Raw genomic sequence first — 27,322 nt, 5'->3', positions numbered from 1 at the left:
TTGTGTTGTCTTGGCATGGGGATCTGTAAAAAAATTGATCACGGAATAGTTGGGTTTGGAGAGGATGTTAAATATCCCAGCACAGCTTGGGGGCACTTTCCCCCCACTGGCTGCCCAGGACTCAGCTGCCTGGAGCTGTCCCTGCCAGCAGCTACTTCCCTGTGCCCAGGGCTGGGCCCTGCCAGTGCTGCCAGAGCCCAGCCCAGCCCTGGGGGCTCAGCTCTGCCCTGCAGACCCCTGCCAGCTCTAGCACTTCCCAAGGGCAGCTCTGGCTCTGCAGGTTCTGATGGCAATGCCGGAGCAACCCTGAGAAGGCCGGAAAAACGACACGAATGATGCCTGTAAAGGGCACTGTGCTGATTTCTGTCACTGCCCGGTTTATTAATAACTGACAGAAATTATATTTTTCTTTTTCTAAATCTGAATTGGAAGATTTTTAACTATGGGTAATTTCCAATCCACAGCAGTAAACTAAAAAAGCAGGATTTTTCACTTTTATGCAGCCTCTTCCTTACTGCACTCCCTGTATAATTACTTGGAAATGTTCTGCAGTAAAGGCCATGCTGGAATCAGTCCTGAACAATGCAGCATCTTCCCCACACAAGAAGAACACTTCCAAGCGTTACCTCTCACCCAGACCTTGTCCCCCTTCCAGATCTGGGAGCAGCTGCCAGGGCTAGCTGAGAGCTGTCCCTGGCAGGCAGCAGAGTCCCTGCCCCAGCACAGAGCCCTGGGCTGCAGGACCCTGCTCTGCAGGACAGCCCTGGCCACCCCTGGCTGCTCTGCACAAGAGACAATCAGAGAATGTACTCACAGAGTCTGCAGGCATTGGGATGTTCCAGCTTTAGGAGATGGCTCCAGGAGCTGCAGCTGCATTGTCCTGCAACCAAAGGTTCCTGTGCCCAGGCACTTCTCAGCACCTTCCCAGCCCTGACTGATTGAAGCTCTCTGTGCCTCTGTGCTGTGCCTAGGGTGGCTGCAGGCAGTGCCCCAGCCCTGCTGGGCTGGCAGAAAAGCTGCTCATCAAGAGAAATCTGCTTTTGAAGCTCTTCTTGGTTACCAGGATCACCCTCTGTGCCAGGAGCCCAGCCCAGCTCAGCAGCACAGACACAGGACAAGGACTTTAATGACCCTCTGGGGCTTTGTTCTCAGGCCCTGAACATCAGTCCCTGAGAGGGAGCTGAAGAATCCTCTCAGGAACTCCAAGTCAGAATCACACTCCAAAGTTTCTTGCACTTTTAATGGGTCCCACTGAGGGACTCGACTGAGAAAGTGTCCCCAGGCCCGAGGCAGGGCAGAGAACTGGAGGCAGTGATGACGGGTGGGGACAAAGAGAAGCCAAGTCTTGGTTCCCTGGGCCACAGCAGGGTCTGTGCCACCAAGGGCTGGGAGGAGACCCCTTGTCCTGAGGCACTGGGGCCTCCTGGCACAGTCCCTGCCAGGCTGGGCACTGTCAGCCCCTTGTCCTGCCCTCAGCATCCCCCCCTAGCCCACATCCCAGTGGCCTCAAGGATCTGCTGGAAGGAGTCCCTGGGGAGCCTTGCTCAGCAATGGCCCTGGGGGCTCCTGAATGCTCCCAGGGACTGCAGGGTTTTCAAAGGAACTTTGAGTTTGGCTTTTGCCTTGGAGTCTCTGAGAGGTTTCTGTGAAATCATGGTCTCCAATTATCTGCTGTAATTAGTCCCTGGAGAGGCTTTGTCAGTAACAACACTCATTGGGGCTCATTAATGCTTCAAGGTACTTCAGTTCTTTTAAAGTACTTGGTGTTTCCCTTTTGATACAGACTCTGGGAGAGATTTGTGCAATCATGGTTCCAATTATCTGCATTAACGAGTCCCTTGGAGAGCTTTGTATTGACACTCAGTGGGGCTCATTAATTCTCTGAGATACTCAAGGTGTTTAAGGTACTTTGGATTTTCCTTTCTACACTGAATCCCTGAGAAGTTTTTGTGCCATCCTGGCCACCAGTTCTCTCCTCCCAGGAGTCCACGAGGAGCCTGTGTGGGAGATGGACCTCAGTGGGGCCCATTCATGCCTTGAGACACTTTGGGGTTTTCTTCTCATCACCAGCCAGGGGCTATGTACAAACCACGAACGGGACGGGACTGCTGTGGAACGTGCCTTGAGCTGTTTTAGTTTTCAGCATCAGTCTCATGACATGGTTATGACAATGGGAAGATGCCAGCAGCTCACATCCCAAGCAGCAGACAAAGAACTTAATGTTACAACTTACTTTATAACTTTTTTGACCAATCACACAAAGCAGAAGCATATTGACAGTGGTTCCATCCAACCACTATAAGCACATGTACCTTTGGTTAAAACAGTGCTTGCTTATTTCGAATACAATGCCTGCTTGTAAGCCTTAAAACACAATGCACAGAGCTCCATTATTAAGCTTCAAACTTCCTATGATCTTGCTAAATAAACTTTTCTGCAGCTTAGGAAGTTATCCTAGACAAGCGTTAATACACGGACCCTTGTTCTATTTGTTCTTGCTTTTCTACTTTTTAAATAATTTTTCTGCTGACCTATCTCATGGCTTCTGCTCAGCTCTAATCACAGTTCTGCTGGCAGGGTCCCTAGGAAGGGGCCCGGCCCCATGGCAGGAGCTCCTTTTCTGTATGTAGTGGTCATTTGTCCAAGGCCTCAAAACCCCTCCTTGGGAGATCTCTGGGCCCTCTCCAAGGTGTTTTCAAATGAAAACATTTCGCTCATAGTCTAAGAAAATCACCAGAGGACAGAACCAGCCTGATCTGCCTGTCCTGGCTAATTTGTCTGGGAGCAATCCTTGGATAGATGGAATTTGGGAGGCCAAATTGAATGTTGGCCATTGCTCTTGGACATGAAAGCTGGTTCTTTTCCATAGGAAGGAAGGAACAGAGCCCCAGTGTTTCAGGAGGAGATGAGAGGCAACCAGCAGAGGCCAAGGCCAGCCAGAGCTGGCAGGTTTTGTTCTGAGAGATACTCTTGCATAGAGGAATTTTTTAGGGAGAGTACCAATTTTGGTGATGGCATCTGAAAAGAAGGTTGGTTCTTTTCCATAGCAAAGAAAGCACAGAGCCCCAGTGCTCCAGGAGCTGATGAAAGGCAGCCCTTGACATCCCAACATCAGCCAGACCTGTCAGGTGGCCCCTGGGAGGCCAAGCCAGCCAGACCAGTTTGTCCTGGCAGCTTTTAAAATGGAGGAATCCTTGGATATATGGAATTTGGGAGGAGAAATCTTAATTTTGACCACAGACACCTTGAGAAAAAGGACAGTTCATTGAAGGAAGGAAAGCACCTGAGCCCCAGTGTTTGGAAAGCAGGTGACAGACAGCCCTCAAGAGGCCAAGGGCAGACAGACCTTTCTGTCCTGGCAGCTTTCACTTGGGAGCAATCCTTGGATATTCAGAGTTTTCAGATGTGGACTCCCTGTTTTGGCCATGAGCCCATGGTCAAGATGGATGGTTCTTTCCTATAGGAAAGAAAAGCACAAAGTCCAGGTGTTCTGGAAGAAGATGTGAGGTGGCCACCCTTAGGCCAAGGCAGCCAGACCTGTCTCTCCTGGCACCTTTTGTCTAGGGGCTATCCTTGGACATAGGGCATCTTGGAGTTGGAATCTTAATTTTGGCCATGCGTGCCTGGACAGCAAGAAGAGTTCTTTTCATTATTAAGGAAAGCACAGAGCCCCATTGTTTCAGAGGCAAATGAGTGCCAGCCCTCAGGAAGCCAAAGCAGGCCTGACTTTTCTGTCCTGGCAGCTTTTGTCTGGGAGCTTGCATATAGACAATTCTGGAGGCAGATGCTCAATTTTGGCCATGGGTCCCTGGTCGAGATGGGTGGTTTTTCTCATAAGAAAGAAAAGCACATGGTCCCAGTGTTTCAAAGGCAGATGAGAGGGGGCTCCGGGTTTCCAAGGCAGACAGATCTGTCTTTCCTGGCAGATTTCATCTGGGAGCAACCTTGCATATAAGGAAATTTGGAGGAGGAATCTCAATTCTGGCCTTGGGCCCCTGAAGGAGAAGGACAGTTCTCTCCCATAGGAAGGAAAGCCCAGAGACGCAGGGCTTCTGGGCAGATGAGAAGCAGCCCTCGACATGCCAAGGTCAGCTGGACCTGTCAGGTGGTTCCCAGGAGGCCCAGCCAGCCAGACCTGTTCCATGTTCCCTTGGTTTCATGGACCCCGCAGTGTCACAATGGTCTCCTTGTTCCATGAGGCCCTGGAGTGTCACAAAGTTCCCCTTGCTTCTGCAGTGTCACAATGGCCCCGTGCTCCCAGGAGGCCTTGCAATGTCTCAATGGCTTCATGGTTCCACAAAGCCCTGATGTGTCACCATGGCCCCTCGGCTCCATGCACCCTCGCTGTGTCACAATGGCTCCTCCGTGACACTATGGACTTCATGGGGTCATCATGGACTCTTGGTTCCTTGGGGTCCCTGAGTTTCACAATGATCTCCTTGATTCCATGAGGCACCACAGTGTCACAATGGCCCCATGATTCCATGAGGTTCCGCAGTGTCACTGTGGTCGCTGTCAGAGGCTGGATGAGATTGATGTCCCAAGACACCTTGGCAAGCTCGGAATGCCCGTGTGGAGCCAGGGCTGGGTCAGGCCTTGGTTTGTGGTGGGACAGAGCCCTGCCCCCAGCCCTGGCCAGCAGAGCTGTCAATCACCCAGAAGAGGCGGTGCAAACCCAGCTCTGATTGGCTGAGCTGTCAATCAAGCACACAACAGCCAGTGCTAACCCAGCTCAGCTGGTTCCCATGTGTGTGTCTTTCTGTAGATCTTCTGTCTGCTGTTGTTCATTATTTCTTGTCCTTCTCATCCTACTTACCTGGAACATTTTGGGGTAAATTAACATCTTAAAGGTTAAAGGTTTTTAGGTTATAGGGGCTAAATTATTGAAGTCAATGCTATGATAAGAGTTCTATGTTGAAGAGGGTGTTCTTTGGCAAAGCTATTAAACCCTTTGCCAAAGTTCCTTGATTGTCTAGATTTTGCCAGTAACATCTTCTGTAATTTTGACCTCTTAGCTTGGTTGGTTAGAGCATGGTGCTGGTATCACTGAGGCTCTGGGTTCAATCCCTGTGTGGGGCATTCACTTAAAAACTAGACTTGATGATCTTTGTGGGTCCCTTCCTACCAACAATATTCTCTGCATCTAACCATGTTGAGAATATCTGGTTGGTGTTTCCCCTGTGCACCAAACTCAAGGAAAGGAACCTTTGGTTACCCCCAGCATTTCAGTGTTCTGGGGTGTTCCAGCCCTGCAGGCTCACAGTGGCCTCTTGTTTCCATGAGGCCCCTCAGTGTCCCACTGGCCCCTTGGTTCCATGGGCCCAACAGTGCCACAATGATCCCCTGGGTTCCACAACTTCCCACAGTGTCACACTGGGCCCTTGGTTCCATGAGGATCTGGAGTGTCACACAGGTTTATGACATTTGTCCTTGCTGCCCCTCACATCCCCCTGCCCCACAAAGAGCCCCGAGCCACCCGTGAGGGACAGGCCCTGCTGTCCCAGGCTGGGCTCAGGGCTTGGCCTTTCTGCTCCCCCCAGCCAGCCCAGGCCTGGCTCAGCATTGCAGTTCCCTGCTCAGAGCCTTTGGCTCCCTGCAGTCCTGGCCTCAAGGATCTGCTCTCACCAGTCCCTGGGGAGTCCCTTTGGCACTCCCTGCCCTCAGTGGGGCCCAGTGATGCTCCAAGGGACTTGGAATTTTGCTTCTGACTCCTTGAGCAACTTCTTCAGCCTTCTCTCAGTGCCTGAGGCTCCTGGACTCTGCCCCAAATCCTCCATGGGGATCATCGAAATACAGAAAGCTCTTGAGGACTCTTTGTTTTCCTTCAGTGGGCTTCAAGTCTCCAGGGCTTGTGCAGCTGACTGAAGTCAGTTTGGTGTTTTGTTAAGGAGGAGGATTTCAAAGTGTACCTCATGATTTCTTTTCTTTAATTAAGTGAGCATTTTTTTTATTTTCCAGTTCAGAGAAGAGCTGATAGAAGCCTTCCCCAGGTGATCTTGATGCTGAATGTCTCCTTAGGAGGTCTGGGCATGGAGAAGAATGAGCCCCTTGAGGGCTGACCCCCTTTGGACAAGCTGCAGCCTCACCATGTCTGACATGGCCCAGCTGGGACTGACATCCCTGTGCCCTGCAGCAGAACCTTGTCCCCTGAGCTCTGCAGCTCCATGTCCCAGCCCACTGCACCATGTCCCACCTGCTCTCCTCAGGGCTCTGCCTGCTCACAGGCCCAGGAGAAGTTTTCCTCTTGGGAAGGAAAGAATGGAAAAGCCTGAGCAGGTTTCCTGAACAACAAACCCCTCTCAGGAACCACCTGCTCAGTCCAGGCTGCCTGGAATGGTGTCACCTTTCTACAAGGGACAGTGTGAGCAGAAATGATCTCTGGGAGCAGAATTCTCTGAGTCTTGCAGCTGAATTCTCTGTCCCTGTCCTTTCCCTGGCTCTCTGTTGCAGATGGAAGCTGCTGGTGCCATCCTCACCTTTAAGCTCTTTCTTGAATGCAAACAGATGTTCTCAGGTGTGTTGAGCAGGATTTGCTCCATGTTTCTACAAAACCTTTGTGTTCCTCATGGAACGAAGGGGCCATTTTGGCACTGAGGGGGTGACGTGGAAGCAAGGAGTCAGTTGTGGCCCTGGGGTCCCCTGGAACCAAGGGGCCATGGTGACACAGCAGGGCCACGTGGATCCAGTGGTCCATTGTGACACTGTGGATCCAAGGAGATCATGGAGACACCCCTGGAACCTCATGGAACCAAGGAGTCCATGGTGACCCAGCGAGGATGCATGGAGCCAATGGTTCATGGTGACACTGCCCATCCAAGGAGGCCGTTTGGACACTGTGGAAGCTCATGGAGTGAGGGAGGCCATTGTGACACTGCAGAACTTCATGGCACCAAATATCCATGGTGACACAGCAGGGCATCATGGGAACCAAGGAACTGCTGTTGGCAGTCGGGAAACTGATGGAACCAGGGGCCCTTGTGGCACTGCAGAACCAACAGAGCTGCTGGACCTTGTCTCCTGGCCCTGCACAGCTCCTTGGGAGGCACAGCTGGAGCAGCACCCTGGGAGCCTCAGGAATGCCCCTCTGGGATCCATGGCACACTCCCAGGGGCTGGAATTTTAGTTCCCAGCCAGGAAAAGGTGTTCTTACTCTTGAAGGCAAAGCTCTTAAGAAGGAGCCAAAAGCCAAGTGGAGCAAGATCCTACAGTGACATTTCACTGCCAGCCTTCACAACTTCAGTCATGGTTGTTGTAACACGTGGATTGGGAATTAAATGTGGGCAGGATCTCTGCCCTGGGTCAAGAGAGACACTGAGAGAGAAACAGAGCAGGCAAAGAAAGGCAGGAGAGAAAGGAGGACACAAACACAATCATCTGAGAAGGTGGCACTCTGAAAAACAAACTGGAACTGACTGAAAATGAATAGGACAGAAATCTATAATTCTGAAAGTTTTATGTACCATCAAAATTGATCACACCCACCCAGCCCCATACAATCCTGATCCCACACCCTCAAATTTGGATCCCACTTCTCCCAGTCACCTTGCAATCCCATCTCACCCTGGAGGCTGTGGAATCAAGTAATTTTGGCACGTGACTGAATTATTTTTGAGGTGGGAACAAACCAGTTTGAGGTGGGATTGAGTCCTTTTGGAGTAAGATTGAGTTGCTCTCAGTGAGATTGAGACATTTTGAGGTGACAGATCAAACCATCTTGACTTTTGGAGTGCAAAGAAATAGGAGAACACTTCCTGAAATCCTCCAAAGACCCACAAACACCCTAGAATGTGTCTTTAAACCATAAATTCCATTGGAAATACTTGTTAAATGGTGGGACATCTTTGATCAAGTACTTTCTTTTTAGTCCTATTTCTAGTGTTTTTAAGTGATAGAGACAAATCAGAAGAAATTTAGGGCCAAACCAGAAGGATAACCAGCCAGGTGTCTTCCCAACATGGATCACAGGGAATGTGTGTCCTCCAATGGGGGATGGATTTGTAGCAGTGCAGGAAGCTCTTCCTGCAGTCAGAGCACTTGCAGGGCTTCCCTTACTGGTGCCTCCGTTGGTGTTGGGTCAAGTGAGAGCTGCTGGAGAAGCTCTTCCCACACTGGGGACACTCGTAGGGCCTCTCCCTGGTGTGGATGCCCCGGTGCCTGATAAGATCGGAGTTGTGCTTGAAGCCCTTCCCGCAGTTTGGGCAGTGGAAGGGCCTCTCCTCTCCTCTGAATCTGCTGGTGCTGGAGGAGATGGGAGCTGGTGTGAAACCTCTTCTGACACTTGGGACACTCGTAAGGCCTCTCCCCAGTGTGGATCGTTTGGTGGATGATCAGCTGGGACCTCTGGCTGAAGGTCATCCCACATTCCCCACATTTGTATGGCCTTTCCCCAGTGTGGATCATCTGGTGGCAGATCAAGTCAGAGCTGCAGCTGAAGCTCTTCCCACATTTTCTACATTCATAGGGCCTCTCCCCAGTGTGGATGCGCCTGTGCTTGACAAAGGTGGAGTTTTCCTTGAAACCCTTCCTGCAGTGGGGGCAGCAGAAGGGCCTCTTCTCTGTGTCAATCTGCTGGTGCTTGAGGAGATGGGAGCTGGTGTGAAACCTCTTCTGACACTGGGGACACTTGCAGGGCTTCTCCCCTGTGTGGATGCATTGGTGCTCGATGAGTTCTGAGCTGCAGCTGAAGCCCTTCCCACATTCCCCACACTTGTAGGCCCATTCCCCAGTGTGGATCATCTGGTGGCCGATCAGCTGTGCCTGAAACTCTTCCCACACTCCAAGTATCTGTAGGGCTTCTCCCCATCATGAAGCTGCTCATGAACCACCAGCTCCGAGCTCTGGCTGAAGCTCTGTCCACCTTCCTGGCTCAGGGTGGGTCTGTCCTCCTCAGAGCACCCTGGGCTGGGTTTGCAATCCCTCCTCCTGTGGGATCTCTGGGGCTTTTCCTCCCCATTGGGTTCCTGCACTGTGGAGCATCTAAAAACAACCTCTGCCACAAGGTTCTGCTGTGGGCATTTGTCCTCTCTGGTCTTCATCCTCAGCTCCTTGTCTTGGGGAGGAAGGACAAGGAGAGGATGGGATTTGTCTCCGTGCCACAGGGAAGGAGAACCCCCCCAGTGCATCCCCGGCAGGACAGCACTGGCAGCAGAGTTGTCCTGCAGCCGGGGGCCATGCTGGGCTGGGAGATGGAGCAGGAGAGAGGGGGAAAGGGGCACTGACTTCTTCCTCACCTGCCTGGGTGTCCCGGGGCATCTTCCTCATCCTTGCAGCCTCCTCCTCCTCCATGCAGCCAAGGTTTGGGAATGGGAAATCCTGGTTTGGGGAATAATACAATGGATGAGCACATGGAGTTTAATGGTTCTTCTGCCCAAGTCTATCTCTCTCTAGATGTCACCAGCCATCTGTGCTCCATAAAAACCTCCCAAACACCAAGATTCAGCTCTGAAAATGCCTCCCAACAGTTCCCTGTCTCTGGTGTCTCCCTTTAAGTGTTTGGGGGTTCCCCCGTGTCCCAGGGGGGTCACACTTGAATTGGGGGTCCCCTGTCTACTCAGTTCTCACCCTCCTCAGGCTGCTGGGCGTCCCAGGAATCCCTAAAGCTCCCCATTTTCCATCTCCCCACTTAGGGATGCTGGGGTTTTGGGCTCCCGGGGTCCCTTCTTCCCTTATTCTCTGCTCTGGGCTGCAGGGGCTCCGATGAGTCCCCCCTGCCCTTCTCCAGGCTCCTGAGGGTCCCGCCAATGGCAGCGCTCCCCCCTCTCTGGGCTCCCCACTTTGGGCTCCTGGGGGACACAGGGCTCTGCTCCTCCAGGCTGCCTCTGCCAGCAGCTGCCACCGGGACCCCCCAATGTCCCCCCAAGAGGCCTTTTCCGCTCAGCTTTGCCCTGACATCATACTGGGATCATGCTGGGATCATACTGGGAGCAGCTGGGGCAGACTGTGATCACACTGAGGGAGACTGGGATCATACTGGGATCATACTGGGATGGAGTAGGAGCCTGTGGGGGGCAATTAAGACCATGTTGGGGAAAAATGGGATATACTGGGAGAGACTGGGATCACTCTGAGGGTAACCAGCAGCAGCTGTGAGCCACTGGGATCATGCTGGGAGGAGCTGGGTGCATGTTGGAGGTGATTGGAAGCAACTGGGCTTATACTGGGATGAACTGGGATCATGCTGGAGGTGCCTGGGATCATACTGACACTGAGGCTGGCTGGCAGTGGTTGTGAGCAAATGGGATTGTGCTGGAAGGAACTGGAAGTGACCTGGAATATGCTGGAAGGAACTGGGCTACACTGGGAGTGACTGGAACAAAAGTGAGGGTGAAAGGGAGCAACTGGAACCATGTGGAGCACAACTGGTTCCTACTGGCAGTGACTGGGGTCCTCTCAGGATCATACTGGGAGGGACTGGACTAATACTGGGAGTATCTGAGAGTGACTGGGAACACACCATGCACATCATCCCCCATACTGGGGGGGACTGGGAGCACGTTGGGAGCAAATGGCATCATACTGGGAATGACTGGGTTATGTAGCTGGAGGCAACTGGGACCATACTGGGAGTGTTTGGAAGTTACTGGGATTATACTGGGACCATACTGGGAGTGCTGGCCTTTGACAAGAATCATACTGGAGGCTACTGGGCTCCTGTTGGTGTAGAAAGGGAGCAACTGGGATCCCACTTTGGGCTACTGGGAGCAACTGAGAGAAACTAGGATCATGCTGCAAGCAAAGTGGAGGAACTGGGAATGACTGGATGCATGCTGGAGGTAACTGGGATATACTGGGCATGACTGAGATCACACTGGGATAACAAGCACTTTACGGGGACCACTGGGAGTGTCTGGGAATGACTTCAGAAATGCTGAGGGCACCTGGGATATACTGAGAGTGTCTGTAACCGTACTGGGGATGACTGGGAACAGACTGGGAACAACCATGCTGGTGAGAACTGGGACCCCAAGCTGGGGGAAACTGGGAATGAGTGGGAGTGACTGAGTTTACACTGGGGGTAACTGGGCATGACTGGGACCATGCTGGGATTCACTGGGATCATAGGGGATCTTACTTGGAGCAACTGAGACTGCACTGAGGGTGACTGGGAATAGCTGTTAGCAACTGGGATCAGGCTGGAAGCAACTCAGGATTGACTGGGAACATGTTTGGAGCACCTGGGATACACTGGGAGAGACTGAAACCACACTGGGAGTAAATGGGAGCAACTGGAACCACACTGGATGATAATAGGAGCAGCTGTGCCCATGCTGGGATCATACTGGAACAGACTGGGATTGTACTGGGAGTATCTGAGAATGACTGGGATCCTACTGGAACCAGACTGGGAGTGACTGGAAAGGCACTGGCTGTGACTGGAACCATGCTGGAGGTGACTAGGAGCAACTGGGCCCACACTGGGAGTGACAGGGAGTCACTCTGGCCATGACTGAAACCATACTGGCAGGGACTGGGAGCCACTGGGATCATCCTAGGAGCCACAGGGATTCCAGCAAGTGTCGATGGATCCTGACTGGGGGTTACTGGGAGCTACTGGGCCCACGTTGGGAGGAAAATGTGGATACACATTTTCAGTTGGGAGCAACTGGAAGGTACTGGAACCATGCTGAGGGGACTGAGACGACAACTGGAATCATACTGGGAACAACTGGGACAGCACTTTGGACAACTGCCAGAAACTGGGATCAGGCTGGAGGCAACTGGGAATAACTGGGAAAGACTGGGATCATTCAGAGGGAGCCAGAACCTCACTGGGCAAACTGGGATAGACTGGGAGTATTTATAACCATACTGGGAAGACTGGAACAACATAGGGGGCAACTGGGAGTGAGTGGGACCATGCTGAGAGGGACTAGGGCTATTCTAGGGACAATTGGGATCATACTGGCAGGAACTGGGAACAGTTGGAATGATTCTGGTAGCAACTGGGATCATACTGGGATCACAGTGGGAGCAGCTGGGTCCATGCTGGCTGAGACTGGGATCACCCTGAGGGTGACTGGAATCATACTGGGATTGACTGGGAGTGGTTGTGAGCAACTGGAATCAGGCTGAAAGCAACTGGGAGGAACTGGGAGCATGCTGGGGGTGACTGGGATATACTGGGAGAGACTGGGAGTCACAGGGATCATACTGGAGGCCACTGGGGTCATGCTGGCACTGACAGGGAGCAACTGGGATCACACTGGGGGCCACTGGCATCATACTGGGAGTGACTGGGATAATTCTGGGATTATAGGGGGTGTCAATGGACCCTGACTGGGTTACTGGGAGCTACCAGGCCCATGCTGGGAGCCAACTGCACACACACTGGGGACAACTGGGAGCAACTGGGAATGACAGGATGCATGCTGGTGATAACTGGGATGTCCTGGCAGTGACTTGGATAAAACTGGGCAAAGCTGAACCATGCTGAGGTAACTGGGAGTGCCTGGCAATGACTGGGATAAAACTGGGGGCATCTGAACCATGCTGAGGTAACTGGGAGAGCCTGGCAATGACTATGAGATGGTTCAGGGCAACTGGGATATACTGGGAGTGCCTGAGACCATGCAGATGGTGACTGGGACCAGACTGGAAGCCACTGGGAGTGTGCTGGGGGGAACTGGGACCACGCTGGGGGCAAGTGTGAGTGACTGGGGCCCTGCTGGGAGACACTCGGATCATACTGGGAGTGACTGGGGCTATGCTAGAGGCAACTGGGAGAACTGGGAACACACTGGATGAAAGTGGGAGCAACTGGGAGCATGCTGGGGGAAATTGCATCATAATTGGGAATGACTGGGAGTGCCTGGGCTCATGCTGGGAGCAGCCCCTGCTGGCCCTGGCAGCCCCGAACCCCTTTCCTGGCCATGCCGCCCCTCCAGCCCCAGCCCCCCCCAGTGCCGAGGTGCTGGCAGTGCCAGGGGTTCCGCCCTCTCGGGGTCCCCCTTTGGCTTCTGGGGCTCTCCTCTCTCCCGGCTCCCACTCAGGGAAGCTGCGGCTCTCCTGGGGCTCCCCAAAACCGCTGTCCCCCCGCCGGGGCTCTGCTGCCACCACCCCCACCAGGACCTCCCCAAAAACACCTCCCAGGGACCCCCGATGTCCCCCAGAGGGCCATCTGCGGCTCAGCTTTGGAGTTCTGCCAGCTCAAAACATCCCCCCCAAAAAACCCCAAACCCAGATACCCCCGGGATATTTGGGGTGAGCTCCCCCTCCCCGGGCACCTGCGGGATGGAGGGCGATGCTCCCGGGGTGCTGCGAGTTCAGGCAGCGCCAGAGCCGTGTGGTTCCCCGTCCTCTCCTCCCGCTGCTTCCTGCTGCCCCTCCGCCTCTTCCTCCCTCCCTCCTCCTCCTCCTCCTCCTCCCCGCTGCCGGAGCCCTCACAGCCCACGGGAGGGGTGGGGATGGAGCCGGGGCAGGTCAGAACGCAGAGAGGGGTGGGGGGGATGCCAGGAGTGGGAGTGACTGGGCTGTACTGGGATCATCCTGGGAGCAGCTCCTGGGTGACTGAGTTCTACTGGGATCATCCTGGGAGTGCCCGATGGCTCCAGCGCTGGGGCTGGGGGCGCTCCTGGGGGGCCAGGGGGGAGTGGGACCCCAGGAACTGGGACCCTGAACCACCATTGCTGGCACCGAGACCCCCCTGCTCCCCTTATCCTGCACAGGGACCCCCCTGAATCCCTCATTTCTGGACATCAGGAGCCCCTGCTCCCCTTTTCCCGGCCATCCCATGGTTCCCCAGCCTCCAGACTTGCTGTGGGCTTGACCCTGGGATGCCCTGGAATGCCTTGGATCCCCATTCCTGCTTTTCCCAGCCCCTAGCCCCACCTTTGTGCAAAACCAGAGACCTCCTGAACTGCCTCTTCCTGAACATCCCAGGTGTCCCCACCCTGGATCCCCATTTTTGGGAAACCCTTGAACAGCCCTTGCCTGGGCTCAAGGATCCCCTGGAACTCCCTTCTACCTCTCCACTTCCCTGCTCCCCCATTTCTGTTACCATGGGACCCTCCTGCAGCCCCATTCCTTAGAACCCAGACGCCCTTTTACCCCTTTGCCCAGCACTGAGACCCCCCTGCACCCCCTCATGCAGCACCAACTCAGCCTTTCCCCAGCCCCCTGCTTCTCCGAGCCTCCAGCCCCACCCTTTTCTCTGACCTTGGACCCCTGGGCTCCCATTCCTGCATTTCCCAGCCCCCAGCCCCTCCTTACCTCACACTGAGGAGCCCTGGCACCCCCTTTCCTGGGCACAGGATTCCCTGAACACCCCATCCCAGCTCTCCCAGTCCCTGCACCCCCTGTACTTGACTCTGAGCCCATGAACGTCCTTCCTAGCTCTGCCAGCTCTCCATGTCCCCCCTTTCCCTGGCCTGTTGTCACCCCTGGATCCCCAAACTCTCACTTTCAGCTCCCCCAGCTCCCCCAAATCTCCGTGTCCCCCCAGTTCTGCACTTCCTGCAGTACCTGGAAGTGGCGCTGTCAGAGCCCGGCCCGGGGCTCCCCCAGTCCTTGACTGTGGGGGACATGGACGGGACCCCCTGGGAGCGCTGGGGCAGCGAGTGGGGCCAGAGAGAGCCACAGACACCAGGGATGATGGCGGGAGCTGAGCTGGGATGTTGGGATGGCCAGGGCTGGGATGCTGGGATATCCAGCTGGGCTGGGATCTGTAGGAATGGAGGATTCTGAGGGGCTGGGATGGGATCTCTGGGGATGGAGGGGATCTATGGGGCTGGAATGGGATTCCAGGGAGCTCCAAGGGGCTCCCTGTGGCTGGGACACAACTCCCTGGGTCCGTTCTCTCCTTGTATCCAGGTCTCCACATGCTGCAGGTGGTTTCCAGCTGTGACCTCTTGTCCAACAGAGCATCCATGGATCCCACCAGTATGGCTACGAGGGCAGGGATTTCATCTCCTTCCAGCTGGGATCTGGGAGCTTTGCAGTGTCCTGCAGTGCTTCCTGGATCACCCAGATGTGCTGGGAATCCAAAGGGATCATGGTGGAGCAGGTGAAGCATTACCTGGAACACACCTGTGTGGAGGGCCCCCAGAATACATCAGATATGGTCGAGAAGCTCTGGAGCACAAAGGTGTGTGTGGGAGAGGGAGGGCAATTTCTACAGGAATGGGGAATTCAGGAATGAGGGACTTGGGAATGCAGGAATACCCACAGAATTTCCATGGCCAGATCTCACACTCATCCCAGTCAGGTGAGAATTCCATGGATGGGTCTCCCCGCTATCCCACTGCCATGGGAATTCCATGCAACAGTTTTATTACAGAGCCCGGACAGCTTGGCTCCTGAAACAGACAAGGGTCTGCACAAGCCTGAACTTTGGAGAAAAATGACAGTTTCAAGAGGGGAATATGGGGTTGGGGGTTCAGGAAGGCTGCACCTTCCAGGTACCTCAGCCAATGGATAAAGGAAGAGGGCAACATGTGGCCAGGAGCTTAGGATAAAAGGAGGCTGTGCCCTCTGAAAGCTCGAGAGGGAAAACCCCATGGGTGTGTGCCCTGATGGATTTTCTCCCTTTATTCCAATATCGTTGAAGGACTCCTCTGTCTCCTTTATTGACACTGGCTTTTCATGGTGTGTCTTCTGTAAATGACACTCTGGAACATCACGGAACCAAGGAGCCATTGTGACACATTGAGGCACCATTGGAAAAAAGAAACCATTGCTGACAGTACAGAACTCCTGGAACCAGGGGGCCATTGTGACAGTGCAGATCCAAGGGCACCATGGTGACACTATGGAACCTCATGGAATCAAGGAGACCATTGTGACACTCTAGTACTGCATGGAATAAGGGGCCATTGTGAAACTCAGGACCCCATGGAACCAAGGGCCAAGGATGAAGGTGTGGGCCCATGGAACCAAGGAGCCATTGTGACACAGCAGGGCCACATGGAGCCGAGGGGCCATGGTGACATTGCAAGGCCTCAGGGAAGCATGGCGCATTTGTGACACTGCAGAAGAAAGGGAAACATTGTGACACTGCAGGGCCTCATGGAACAAAGGACACCATTGTGACACTGCGGGGTCCCACAAAACCAAGGGAACTTGGAACAGGTCTGGCTGGCTGGGCCTCCTGGGGACCACCTGACAGGTCCAGCTGACCTTGGCATGTTGAGGGCAGCTTCTCATCTGGCCCTGAAGCACTGGGGCTCTGGGCTTTCCTCCCTATGGGATAGAACTGTCCTTCTCCTCCAGGGGCCCATGGTCAAAATTGGGATTCCTCCTTCAAATTTCCTTATCTGCAAAGATTGCTCCCAGATGAAATCTGCCAGGAGAAACAGATCTGGCTGCCTTGGCCACCCGGAGCCCCCTCTCATCTGCCTTTGAAACACTTGGACCATGTGCTTTTCTTTCTTATGGGAAAAAACCATCCATCTAGACCAGGAGCCCATGGCCAAAATCGGGCATGTGCCTCTAGAATTCCCTATATCCAAGAATAGCTCCCAGACAAAAGCTGCCAGGACTGAACAAGTCTGGCTGGCCTTGGCTTCCTGAGGGCTGGCACTCATCTGCCTCTGAAACACTGGGGCTCTGTGCTTTCCTTAATCATGAAAAGAACTTTTCTTCCTGTCTAGGTGCCCATGGCCAAAATTAAGATTCCAACTCCAAAATGCCCTATGTCCAAGGATAGCCCCTAGACAAAAAGTGCCAGGAGAGACAGGTCTGGCTGGCTTGGCCTAAGGGTGGCCACCTCACATCTTCTTCCAGAACACTTGGACTTTGCACGTTTCTTTCCTTTAGGAAAAAACCATCCATCCTGACCAGGTGCCCATGGCCAAAACTGGGATTCCACATCTGAAATTCTGTACATCCAAGGATGGCTTCCAAGTGAAAGCTGCCAGGACAGAGAGGTCTGGCTGCCCTTGGCCTCTTGGGGATACCATCTCACCTGCTTTCCCATCACTGGGGCATGGTAATTTCCTTCCTATGGAAAAGAACTGTCCTCCTTCTCAAGGTGTCCATGGTCAAAACTGAGATTCTTCTTCCCCAGTTCCATATATCCAAGGATTCCTCAGTGACAAAAGCTGCCAGGACAAACAGGTCTGGCTGGCTTGGCTTCCCAGGGTCCACCTGACAGGTCTGGCTGATGTTGGGATGTCAAGGGCTGCCTCTCATCAGCTCCTGAAGCACAGGTGCTCTGTGCTTTCTTTGCTATGGAAAAGAACCATCCAACTTTTCAGATGCTCATTGCCAAACTTGGTACTCTCCCTAAAAAATTTCCTGTAGGTAAGGGCATATTTGAGAAAAAAACTTGCCAGCTCTGGCTGGCCTTGGCCTCTGGTGGTCACCTCTCATCTGCCCCTGAAACACTGGGACTATGTTCCTTCCTTCCTATGGAAAAGAACAGACCTTCTTGCCAAGGGACCATGGCAAAACTCAGGATTTGGCCTCCCAAATTTTGTATATCCAAGGATTGCTCCGAAACAAAAGTAGCCAGGACAAACAGGTCAGGCTGGCCCTGTCCTCTGGTGATTTTCTTAAATTCTGATCTGAACGTTTTCATTTGGAAAAACTTTGGAGAGATCTCCCAAGGAGGGGTTTTGAGGCCTCAGAGACATGGCCACTACATATGGACAAAGGAGCTCTGTGCTCGGTGCCGTTGTGGTGGTTTTGCATCATGGAAGTGATGTTCTAAGGGAAGCTGCTAGCAGTTTCCTCCTTGTCTGACAAAAACCCAATCAGTAATTAGCTTTGAGAATTGACAATCTGTTAAACCATTAAGGAAACTGTAAATGCCTCTGTGAAGACACACGTTAAAGATGAAAAAGCCTGGGAGGGTCTCTTTCCCTTCTGGCTGGCACAGAGGTAACAAGGCTGACCCAGCCCCCGTCTCAGCCAGGGCAGCCCAGGCGGCTCCTGCCGTGGGGCCGGGCCCCTTCCCAGGGACCCCGCCAGGCCCCATCGGCTGCCGGGCAGGGCAGGGGAGGCCGCGGGGCCGAGGCCGGGCTGGGCCATGGCTGCAGTTCCAACATCTGGGCACTGCTGAGCCCTGCCCCGCCGCCAGCCCGGGCCGAGCCAGGATCCGCCGGGCCCCAGGAGCAGCCCCGGGCCGGGCCGGCTCGGCCAAGGTTCTGCCACCGTTGGGGTTCGCCCACAACCCCCGGGCAGGGGGAGGAGAAGCCATCGGCCCCCGGCCGTGCTGCTGCTGTGTTCTGGCCTGGCTGCTGAGATCCTGGCCCTGCCCCAGCGCGGCCCATCCTGACACAGCCCCAGCGCAGCCGCTGCAGAAACCTCCATCGTAAAACAGCTCCGGCCCAAGGACTGAGCCTGGCTGGGGTCACAGAACCATCTGCAGGTTCTGGGTGAGATATGAACTCTGTCAGTGCTTCCATCCTCCCTCGAGTGAGAGAAAAGGACAAAGTGCAGGCACATAGAGGAGCAACGTGAACACAATGAGGTCCATGAAGAAGAAGTTGAGTCCCAGATGGGAGGGATGAGGAGGTGCCTTGATCTTGAGGCTCTTGTAAATCCTGTTGTAAAGCTATGGAGAAGCATGTAATTGATACATCAGACTCTCATTTTCCCTATAATGCATTGAAAAGTATGGGGAGATGACTTGTTCAGCAAAGGCCTCCATGCTAAAGTAAGCAAATATTGAAGTATCTGTGATTTCATGAGAAGTTTTTACCGAGAAAAGAGCAGAGTGATAAGACCCTGTGCCCTCGGGGAGACAAGACCTCTGTTCCCAAAGATGAAAATTATTTCAGGCATAGATGAAGAGAACCTCTGCTCTTAAACAGCTCACCTTCAAACTAATACCCCACAAGTTGACATGGTGCTTAAACACAGCTGAGGCAAAAGCTGTAAAAAATGGGAGGGACTTGACAAAGTTTTCCAGGTGGCTGCTATTCATGGAAATTAAAAGCCATGGGAGAACAGTTTTCTTGTGGAGAAGTCTCCACAACATTAACAGGAGGAACTTCTCTCCTTAAGTGAACTGAAAAAAAGAATATTGTAGAGGTGGTAAACTGACTGAAAATTTTAGGTTTTGTCTCCTTACATTGTCAGTAAGAAAGAAGAGGTTGTGGGGAGAGGAGAAGTGTTCTGAAAGTTTGGTTCTGATTCTTATTGCTCTTTCTTTTAGCTACTGTTAATAACATTTTCTTTATACCCTTTTAATGTTTTGAGCCTACATTGCCTTTCTCCTAATCCTATCTCACAGCAGGAAATGAGTAAGGATATTCCAGTGAGTGCACTGGTAATTAGCCAACACTCAACCCACCACACTAATTGATGCATAGGCCAAGAAATCTCAAATTGGTGAACCAAAACCACTACAGAAACCTTCCTGATGAGCTGCATGAGAGCAGAGGGAAATCAAGGCAGACCCATGGCTTGTTAGAACTTGCTTGATCCTAATGGAACTTCAGGGCCTGAGAGGAGATTGCACAAAACTTTCCAGAAGCCAAAGGCAGAAGAAACACCCAAAGTGTTTTGAGGCATTAATGGGTCCCACTGAGGTCACTCTCCAACACAGGCTCCTCATGGACTCCTTGCAGGAGAGAACTAGAGGCCAGGACTGCACAAATTTCTCAGAGACTAAGTGTGGAAAGGAAATTCCAAACTACCTTAAAAGCTTCTGAGTACCTCAAAGTATAATGAGCCTAACTGAGTGTCAGTACAAAGCTCTCAAGGGACTAATTACAGCAGATAATTGGAGACCATGATTGCACAAACCTCTCAGAGACTCCAAGGCAAAAGCCAAACCCAAAGTCCTTTGAAAAACCTGCAGTCCCTGGGAGCATTCAGGAGCCCCCAGGGCCATTGCTGAGCAAGGCTCCCCAGGGACTCCTTCCAGCAGATCCTTGAGACCACTGGGATGTGGGCTAGGGGGGGACGCTGAGGGCAGGACAAGGGGCTGACAGTGCCCAGCCTGGCTGGGGCTGTGCCAGGAGGCCCCAGTGCCTCAGGACAAGGTGTCTCCTCCCAGCCCTTGGTGGCACAGACCCTGCTGAGCCCCAGGGCACCAAGACTTGGCTTCTCTTTGTCCCCACCTGTCATCACTGCCTGCAGTTCTCTGCTCTGCCTGGGGCCTGGGGACACTTTCTCAGTTGTGTCCCTCAGTGGGACCCATTAAAAGTCCAAGAAACTTTGGAGTGTGATTCTGACTTGGAGTTCCTGAGAGGATTCTTCAGCTCCCTCTCAAGGGCTGATGTTCAGGGCCTGAGCACAAAGCCCCAGAGGGTCATTAAAGTCCTTGTGCTGTGTCTGTGCTGCTGAGCTGGGCTGGGCTCCTGGCCCAGAGGCAGCTCCTGGTAACCAAGAAGAGCTTCAAAAGCACATTTCTCTTGATGAGCAGCTCCTGTTCCCAGCCCAGCAGGGCTGGGGCACTGCCTGCAGCCACCCTGGGCACAGCACAGAGGCACAGAGAGCTTCAATCAGTCAGGGCTGGGAAGGTGCTGAGAAGTGCCTGAGGCACAATCACTGCCAGCCCTTGGCACAGGAACCTCTGGCTGCAGGACAATGCAGCTGCAGCTCCTGGAATGATCTCCTAAATCTGGAACATCTCAATGCCTGCAGACTCTGTGAGTACAACTCTGGGTATTTCTCGTGCAGGGGAGGTGAAATGCTCATGAAGCTCTGGCATGCTGAGGGGTTCTGGTCAGTCATAGAATATTACTAAGAGAAGGATTTTGATAAAAAAGAGGAAATTTCGTAAGGCTTTATATTCAGTTGCATAATATTAGGGAATTGCAGGGAGAAGGGATAAATATTAAAGGTTCATTAGGAAGTAATAATGATGAATTTTGACAACAGCCTGAGAGATCTGAGCTGTTACTTTTAGTGATCAGTAGTTCACAGGAGATCCCTAATGTGCTTGCAGCCACTCTGCCCTTGGACAGCACCAGCATCACCTTTGCTGGAGCCATCGTGCTCAGTCTGAGCTGTCCTTTCTCCAAGCTGCAAACAGAACCTGCCCCTAGCCAGTGCCCTGCAAACAGGCAGGGTTCTGTAGGGCCAAGGAGAGCGCACAGAGATTTGTGGTCTGTGAGTGCTGGCACAGAGAGATCAGGCACAGGGAAACACCTGCAGGAGGAAAATCTCCAGGAAGCAGAGAGAAGATCAGGCAATGGGAGAAAACGAAAACCCAGAAATGCTGTGGCAGGGAGAATTTAGAGATCTCCACAGGATCCCCTGCAGTGCAGCCCCTCCCTCTGAACAAGCCCCCTCCCTCCTGTGCCCCCAGCCAAGCCTCTGCCCTCAGGGCTGGGGCTCCAAGGCGTGCAGCCCCTCCTGTGCAGGCAGAGCTGCAGCAGAGCCGTGGGGCAGCTCTGCAGCCCCGGGCCCAGTTCCCTCTGCAGGGCACAGGGCTGGGAGCAGCTGCCCGGCCCTGGGGGCTCTGGCAGGGGGCACAGCTGGCTCAGGGTGATGCTGTCCCCAGTGCCGGCTCTGGGCAATGCTGTCAGTGCAGCCAAGGAAGGAGCTGCATCTCCCTCAATCCAATGCCATCATAAGGGCACTTGGAAGTCATCCTGAGATTTCAGTCCAAGCTGGGAGCTTCAATCCGGGGTGCAAACCTGTCCTAGAGCATCTCTGAGTTCTAAGATTGATGGGGAAAGGCAGAGGTGTTGTGACACTGAAAATGCTGCTGGTTGGGTGAAATGAGCAATGTGAGTCCTTGGCTAAAGAAGTGGAGCTGGGCTGTGTTAGATCCATCTGCTCTAAGCAGTACCTGGGGTTTTTTTAGGGGAAGCATGGGAAAGTGATCACCAACCACCTGAGAAATTTTAAAGTCCAGAGAAACTCAGAACAGGTCAGAATGACAGACCATCTCCCCTCTGCGTCCACTCATCACTTTGCCTCACAGAACTTGTTCTGTTCTCCCTGAGTGCAGAGGAAAGGCTAAGGGTTACTGATGTCCAAGAATACCAGAAAAGATATGGGAGAGCTTATAAAGAAATCCCCAGACCTTGAAAATACTAAAGATCATGTTTTTGTGTTCCAGGCGAGAGTATATGGGAAATGGCTTTGATTTTGGTACAGGTATCTCCTCTAACACTTAACTGTCCTTTTCTCCATGAACAGATCCCCATGTGCAGCTCCGCAAATGTCCAACAGCAGCTCCATCAGCCACTTCCTCCTGCTGGCATTGGCAGACACGCGGCAGCTGCAGCTCCTGCACTTCTGCCTCTTGCTGGCCATCTCCCTGGCTGCCCTCCTGGGCAACGGCCTCATCATCAGCGCCGTAGCCTGCGGCCACCACCTGCACACGCCCATGTTCTTCTTCCTGCTCAACCTGGCCCTCACTGACCTGGGCTCCATCTGCACCACTGTCCCCAAAGCCATGCACAATTCCCTCTGGGACACCAGGACCATCTCCTACACAGGATGTGCTGCACAGCTCTTTTTCTTTCTGGTCTTCATTGGATCAGAATTTTATCTGCTTACCATCATGAGCTACGACCGCTATGTGTCCATCTGCAAACCCCTGCACTATGGGACCCTCCTGGGCAGCAGAGCTTGTGCCCACATGGCAGCAGCTGCCTGGGCCAGTGGCTTTCTCAATGCTCTGCTACACACAGCTAATACATTTTCCCTGCCCCTGTGCCATGGCAATGCCCTGGACCAGTTCTTCTGTGAAATCCCACAGATCCTCAAGCTCTCCTGCTCCAAATCCCACTTCAGGGAACTAGGGCTTCTCATGGTTACTGTCAATTTATCATTGTGTTGTTTTGTGTTCATTGTTTTCTCCTATGTGCAGATCTTCAGGGCTGTGCTGAGGATCCCCTCTGAGCAGGGACGGCACAAAGCCTTTTCCACCTGCCTCCCTCACCTGGCTGTGCTCTCCCTGTTCCTATGCACTATCATATTTGCTCACCTGAAGCCCCCCTCCATCTCCTCCCCATCCCTGGATCTGTCGGTTTCAGTTTTGTACTCAGTGGTGCCTCCAGCCCTGAACCCCCTCATCTACAGCCTGAGGAACAAGGAGCTCAAGGCTGCAGTGTGGAGACTGGTGACTGGATGGTTTCAGAACCATTGAACTGCTGGCCAGTTTCTGCAAATCACTTGTAATAAAAGTCATCATTGATAATTCTTGTTGGTTTCATTTTGGAAGTTGTTTTTCTTTCTTTTACTTTTTTCATGTTGTCCACAAAAGTGTCATTGTTTTTGCCATTTCTCATTCTGTTTCTCCCCACGTTCATTGTGACCACAGACTCTGTCAATGAGGGGCTGTGCTCTTGGTGGCATTAAAGGAACTAAAGGATCTCCCAGCAAAGTTTTCTGCAGAGATGCCCTTTTTTTGCCTTCTCTACTGAGAAGGCAACAAAAAGCTGAGAGCTGTAGCAGCAGTGTCTATGTGCAGAGCTGAGGGCAGGTCAGTGCTGGCACAGTAGCACTACTCCTGCTGGCCACACCATTCCTAATCCAGGCCAGGAGCCATTGGCCTTCTTGGCCACCTGGGCACACTGCTGCCTCATGTCCAGCCTGCTGTCCATCAGCCCTTGCAGGTCCCTTTCTGCCTGGCTGCTCTCCAGCCACTCTGTCCCCAGCCTGTAGCACTGCAGCAGGGGTTGTTGTGGCCAAAGTGCAGATTCTGGTACTTGGACTTGTTAAACCTCACCTTGTTGGATTTGGGCCCTGGATCCAGCCTGTCCAGGGCCCTGTGCAGGACCCTCCTGCCCTCCAGCAGATCAACACACACATCCAGCTTGGTGTCATCTGCAAAGATGTCTTTGGTTCCATGGGGTCCCTCAGTGTCACAATGGCCTCTTGGTCACACCAGGCCCTGCACTGTCACCCTGGTCTCCTTGGTTCCAGGAGACCATGCAGAGCTACAATCGTCTCCTTGTTTCCATGGGCCCCCCGAATGTGACAATGTTCTTCTTGGTTCTATGGGGCTTTACACTGTCACAATGTTCTCATTGGTGCTGCAGTTTCACAGTGGCCCCTTGGTTCCATGGGGCCCCAGGGTGTCACCATGTCCCCATGGTCACATGAGGTCCCACACTGTCACCATGGTCTCTGTGGTTCCACAAGTCCCCTCAGTGTCACAATGGACTCTTTGTTTCCACAAGGCCACACAGTGTCACAACGTTCTTCCAGATTCCTTGAGGCCCCATGGTGTCACAGTGGACCCTTGGTTACACAGGATCCTGCAGTGTCACAATGTCCCCTTGGTTCCACGAGGCCCCGCAGTGTCAGAACAGCCCCTTGGTTCCGCTGGGCCCTGGAGTCTCCCAATGGTCTCCTTGGGTTTGCAGTGTCAAAACAGTGAAACCCCTTGGTTATACAAGGCCCTGCAGTGTCACAGTGGCCTCTGTGGTTCCACGAGGACCCAGTGTTACAGTGGAATCCCTGGTTCCATTTGGCCCCACAGCACCACAATGGACCCCTGGTTCTATGGAGCTGCACAGTGTCACCATGGTCCTTTTAGTTCCATGAGGCCCCACAGTATTACAATGGTCCCTGAGTTCCCCTGAGTGTCCCAGTCATCACAGAATGACAGAATCAAATACCCTGGAAAAGATGTTTGAGATCATCAAGTCCAACCAATGCCCCAATACTGCCTTGTCACCCAGACCTTGACACTAAGTGCCACTGGAGAGGGACAGTGACTCCTCCACCTCTCCCCTGGCCAGCCCATTCCAATGCCCACTCACCCTTTCTGTGAAGAACTTCCTCCTATTGTCCAGCCCAAACCTCCCCTGGTGCAGCTTAAGGCTGTGTCTGCTTGTCCTGCCCTCCAGCACATCCACACTCACACCCAGCCTGGTGTCATCTGCAATTTCTGAATGCTGGACTGGATCCCCTCAGCCAGATCATCAGTGAAGATATTAAACAGGGCTGGGCCCAACACAGATCCCTGGGGGACAGCACCAGTGCCTGGGCACCAGCTGGGTGCAGCACCATCCGCACCACTCTCTGGGCCCAGCCTCAGCCAGTTCTTAATTCTCCTAGCGAGGAGGAAACCTGCCCAAGCCGTGGGCTGCAGCTTTTCCAGGGAATGCTGTCAGAGACAGTGTCAAAGGCTTTGCTGAAGTCCAGGTACACAACATCCACAGCCTTTCCCACATCCACAGGTTGGTCAACTGGTCATAAAGGGAGACCAGGTTGGTCAGGCAGGACCAGCCACCCCTAAATCCATACTGGCTGGCTCTGATCCCTTGGCCATCCTGTGGGTGCCCTGTGATGGCACTCAAGGTGATCTGTTCCAGAACCTTGCTGGGCACCCAGGTCAGGCTGACAGGCCTGGAGTTCCCCAGATCCTCCTTCCAGCTCTTCTTGGGGATGGGCTCACACTGGCACCTCCAGTCCTCTGGGACCTCCCTGGTGAGCCAGGACTGATGGTAAATGATGGAGAGCAGCTTGGGGAGCTCATCCACCAGCTCCCTCATCCCTCTGGGAGGGATCCTGTCTGATCCCATACACCTGTGAGCATCTGAGTGGCTCAGCAGGTCAACAACTGCTTCCTCCTGGATTCCAGGGGGCTGTTCTGCTCCCTGTGCCCATCTACCAGCTCAGGAAAACACTTGTCCTTAGGACAGCCTGTCCTAATATTGAAAATTGATACAAACGAGGCTTGGTAGCTTAGAATTAAGGAAAAGACTTTAGTTACTATATTCCCCACTGAATCCAATCAAGAGTAGAAGCTCTCCTCCTCCCTCCTTTTCCTATATTTTTTTCCTTACAGAAGCTCCCAGGTTAAGCTCTAGTTAAGCCTTCACCTCTCAACTTTTCTTTCTGAATAACTTAACAACATCCTTAAACACTTCCTGAGTTTCTGGTACTATTCCTCCTTGAGTTTCCACAAAAGCTCCATAGGCAGCCAGGACAGTAATTTTCCTCACCAGCTCATCTTTTGCCACTGGAACAGGCTGCTCCTTCCCCCTTAACATTACCTTCTTGAAGTGTGTCCATCCTTGTTGGACCCCGTTGTTTTTAAGGGTTGTTTCCCTTAAAAAAATCAGTCCCTGATTCAGTACTCCCCACATCAGCATCCTAAAAAGACCAAAGTCTGCCCTTCCTAATTCCAGACGTTTTGTTGCTGCCCCTCCTTCTTTCACAGAACATTGAAAACTTTATTAGTTTATGGTCACTGTGCCCCAGGCAGCCTCTGAGCCCCACATCTGCCACCAGCCCTTCTCTGTTTGTGAACAGCAGGAGACAGAGCTTTCCATGGCCGTGGGAGTGTTACCAAAAATTCAGTATAGCAGAAAACTCCTTAACCCCAATGTAGCATGAAGAAGCAGCATTCTTTATTCAGCTGGAGGCACAGGGGACAGCTCCTCCCAAAGCCGGGCATGCTGAGTACAGGAAAGTTTCTGTTTATTTTCTCTATTTTGCACACATATTCATTGGTTGTCCTGAACTAAACACATATGATAATCATTTCCCCAAAATCATTAACAAATTCCCCCTCCCCTTTACCCATGTGTTCTTCTGTCCTGGGGCTCTCTCTGGTGGTCTCTGGTGGTCGTGGAGCCCAATGTTCCAGTGGGCCTGGCTGAGCTGGCAGGACACTGAGGCTGGTGAACTTCCAGTTCCCCTTCTCACACAATGGGCATTGTGTGGTTTCCATAGGCCTGGGGTTTGGAGAACAAGCTCCAGGTGTGAGCTCACCTGGTGTAGGCAATTTCTCATCTGGTAACATGAGGTCACAGAGTGGGATATGCCATCAGAGAGTGGGTTATGTGAGGTCATTGGCAGCAATGACATCACAGACCACATATGCAACATCACAGAGCGACCTGTGACATCACATGGCAGAGGACTGACATCACAGAGCAGACTATGACCTCACAGAGCCGGCTGTGACATCCCAGCAGGGCTGTGTGAGATCACTGGGTTGGTCACTCCACCCCAGCTCCCCCTCACAGTTTCTCCCAACAAGTCCAATGCTGTTCATGCCCAGTGGGGTCCCTGTTCCCTGGTATCCCCCCATCCCACCTGAAGCCACAGCTTCCAGCAAAGGATGTTCCACAGGATCCACCCCAGGGACTGACATGGGGACAAGAGGCCAGGGCTGTGTGACCAGGGCATCAAGGACGTGGATTATCCAGGTCACTGTGGCCTGGTTTGGGTTCCCCAGGGCAGGAAAGATGTCTGGCAGCTGGAGCAGGGTCTGGGAAGGGCCTCCAAGGTGGGGCTGGAGCCCTTGGGCTGTGAGCAGAGCCAGAGGGAGCTGGGCTTGTCCAGCCCAGAGCAGGGAAGGCTGAGGGGCTCCTCATCCCAGCCTGGCAGTGCCAGTGAGGAGTTGATGGAGAACACCGAGCCAGGCTCTTCACCAGGGGGCCTGGTGGGAGACAAAAGCCATTGGGTGGAAGGGGAAAGAGGGGAGATCAGCCAGGGCATAGAGCTATGAAATGAG

At 53.1% G+C, this 27,322-nt stretch overlaps 1 protein-coding gene and 1 pseudogene across 1 annotated transcript; both read left to right on the top strand.

The window, feature by feature from the left end:
- Positions 1-8,804: 8,804 nt before the first annotated feature.
- LOC132334978 (class I histocompatibility antigen, F10 alpha chain-like) lies at positions 8,805-19,522 on the top strand (annotated as a pseudogene).
- A 2,538-nt stretch (positions 19,523-22,060) lies between these two features.
- LOC132334977 (olfactory receptor 14A16-like) lies at positions 22,061-22,993 on the top strand. Its single transcript, XM_059861099.1, has one exon. The coding sequence runs from the start codon at positions 22,061-22,063 to the stop codon at positions 22,991-22,993; it is 933 nt and encodes a 310-aa protein (XP_059717082.1).
- Positions 22,994-27,322: the final 4,329 nt, after the last annotated feature.

This window comes from Haemorhous mexicanus, chromosome 16 (assembly GCF_027477595.1).
Source record: "Haemorhous mexicanus isolate bHaeMex1 chromosome 16, bHaeMex1.pri, whole genome shotgun sequence".
Lineage (NCBI taxonomy): Eukaryota > Metazoa > Chordata > Aves > Passeriformes > Fringillidae > Haemorhous > Haemorhous mexicanus.
This window is presented reverse-complemented; position numbering and strand designations above follow the sequence as displayed.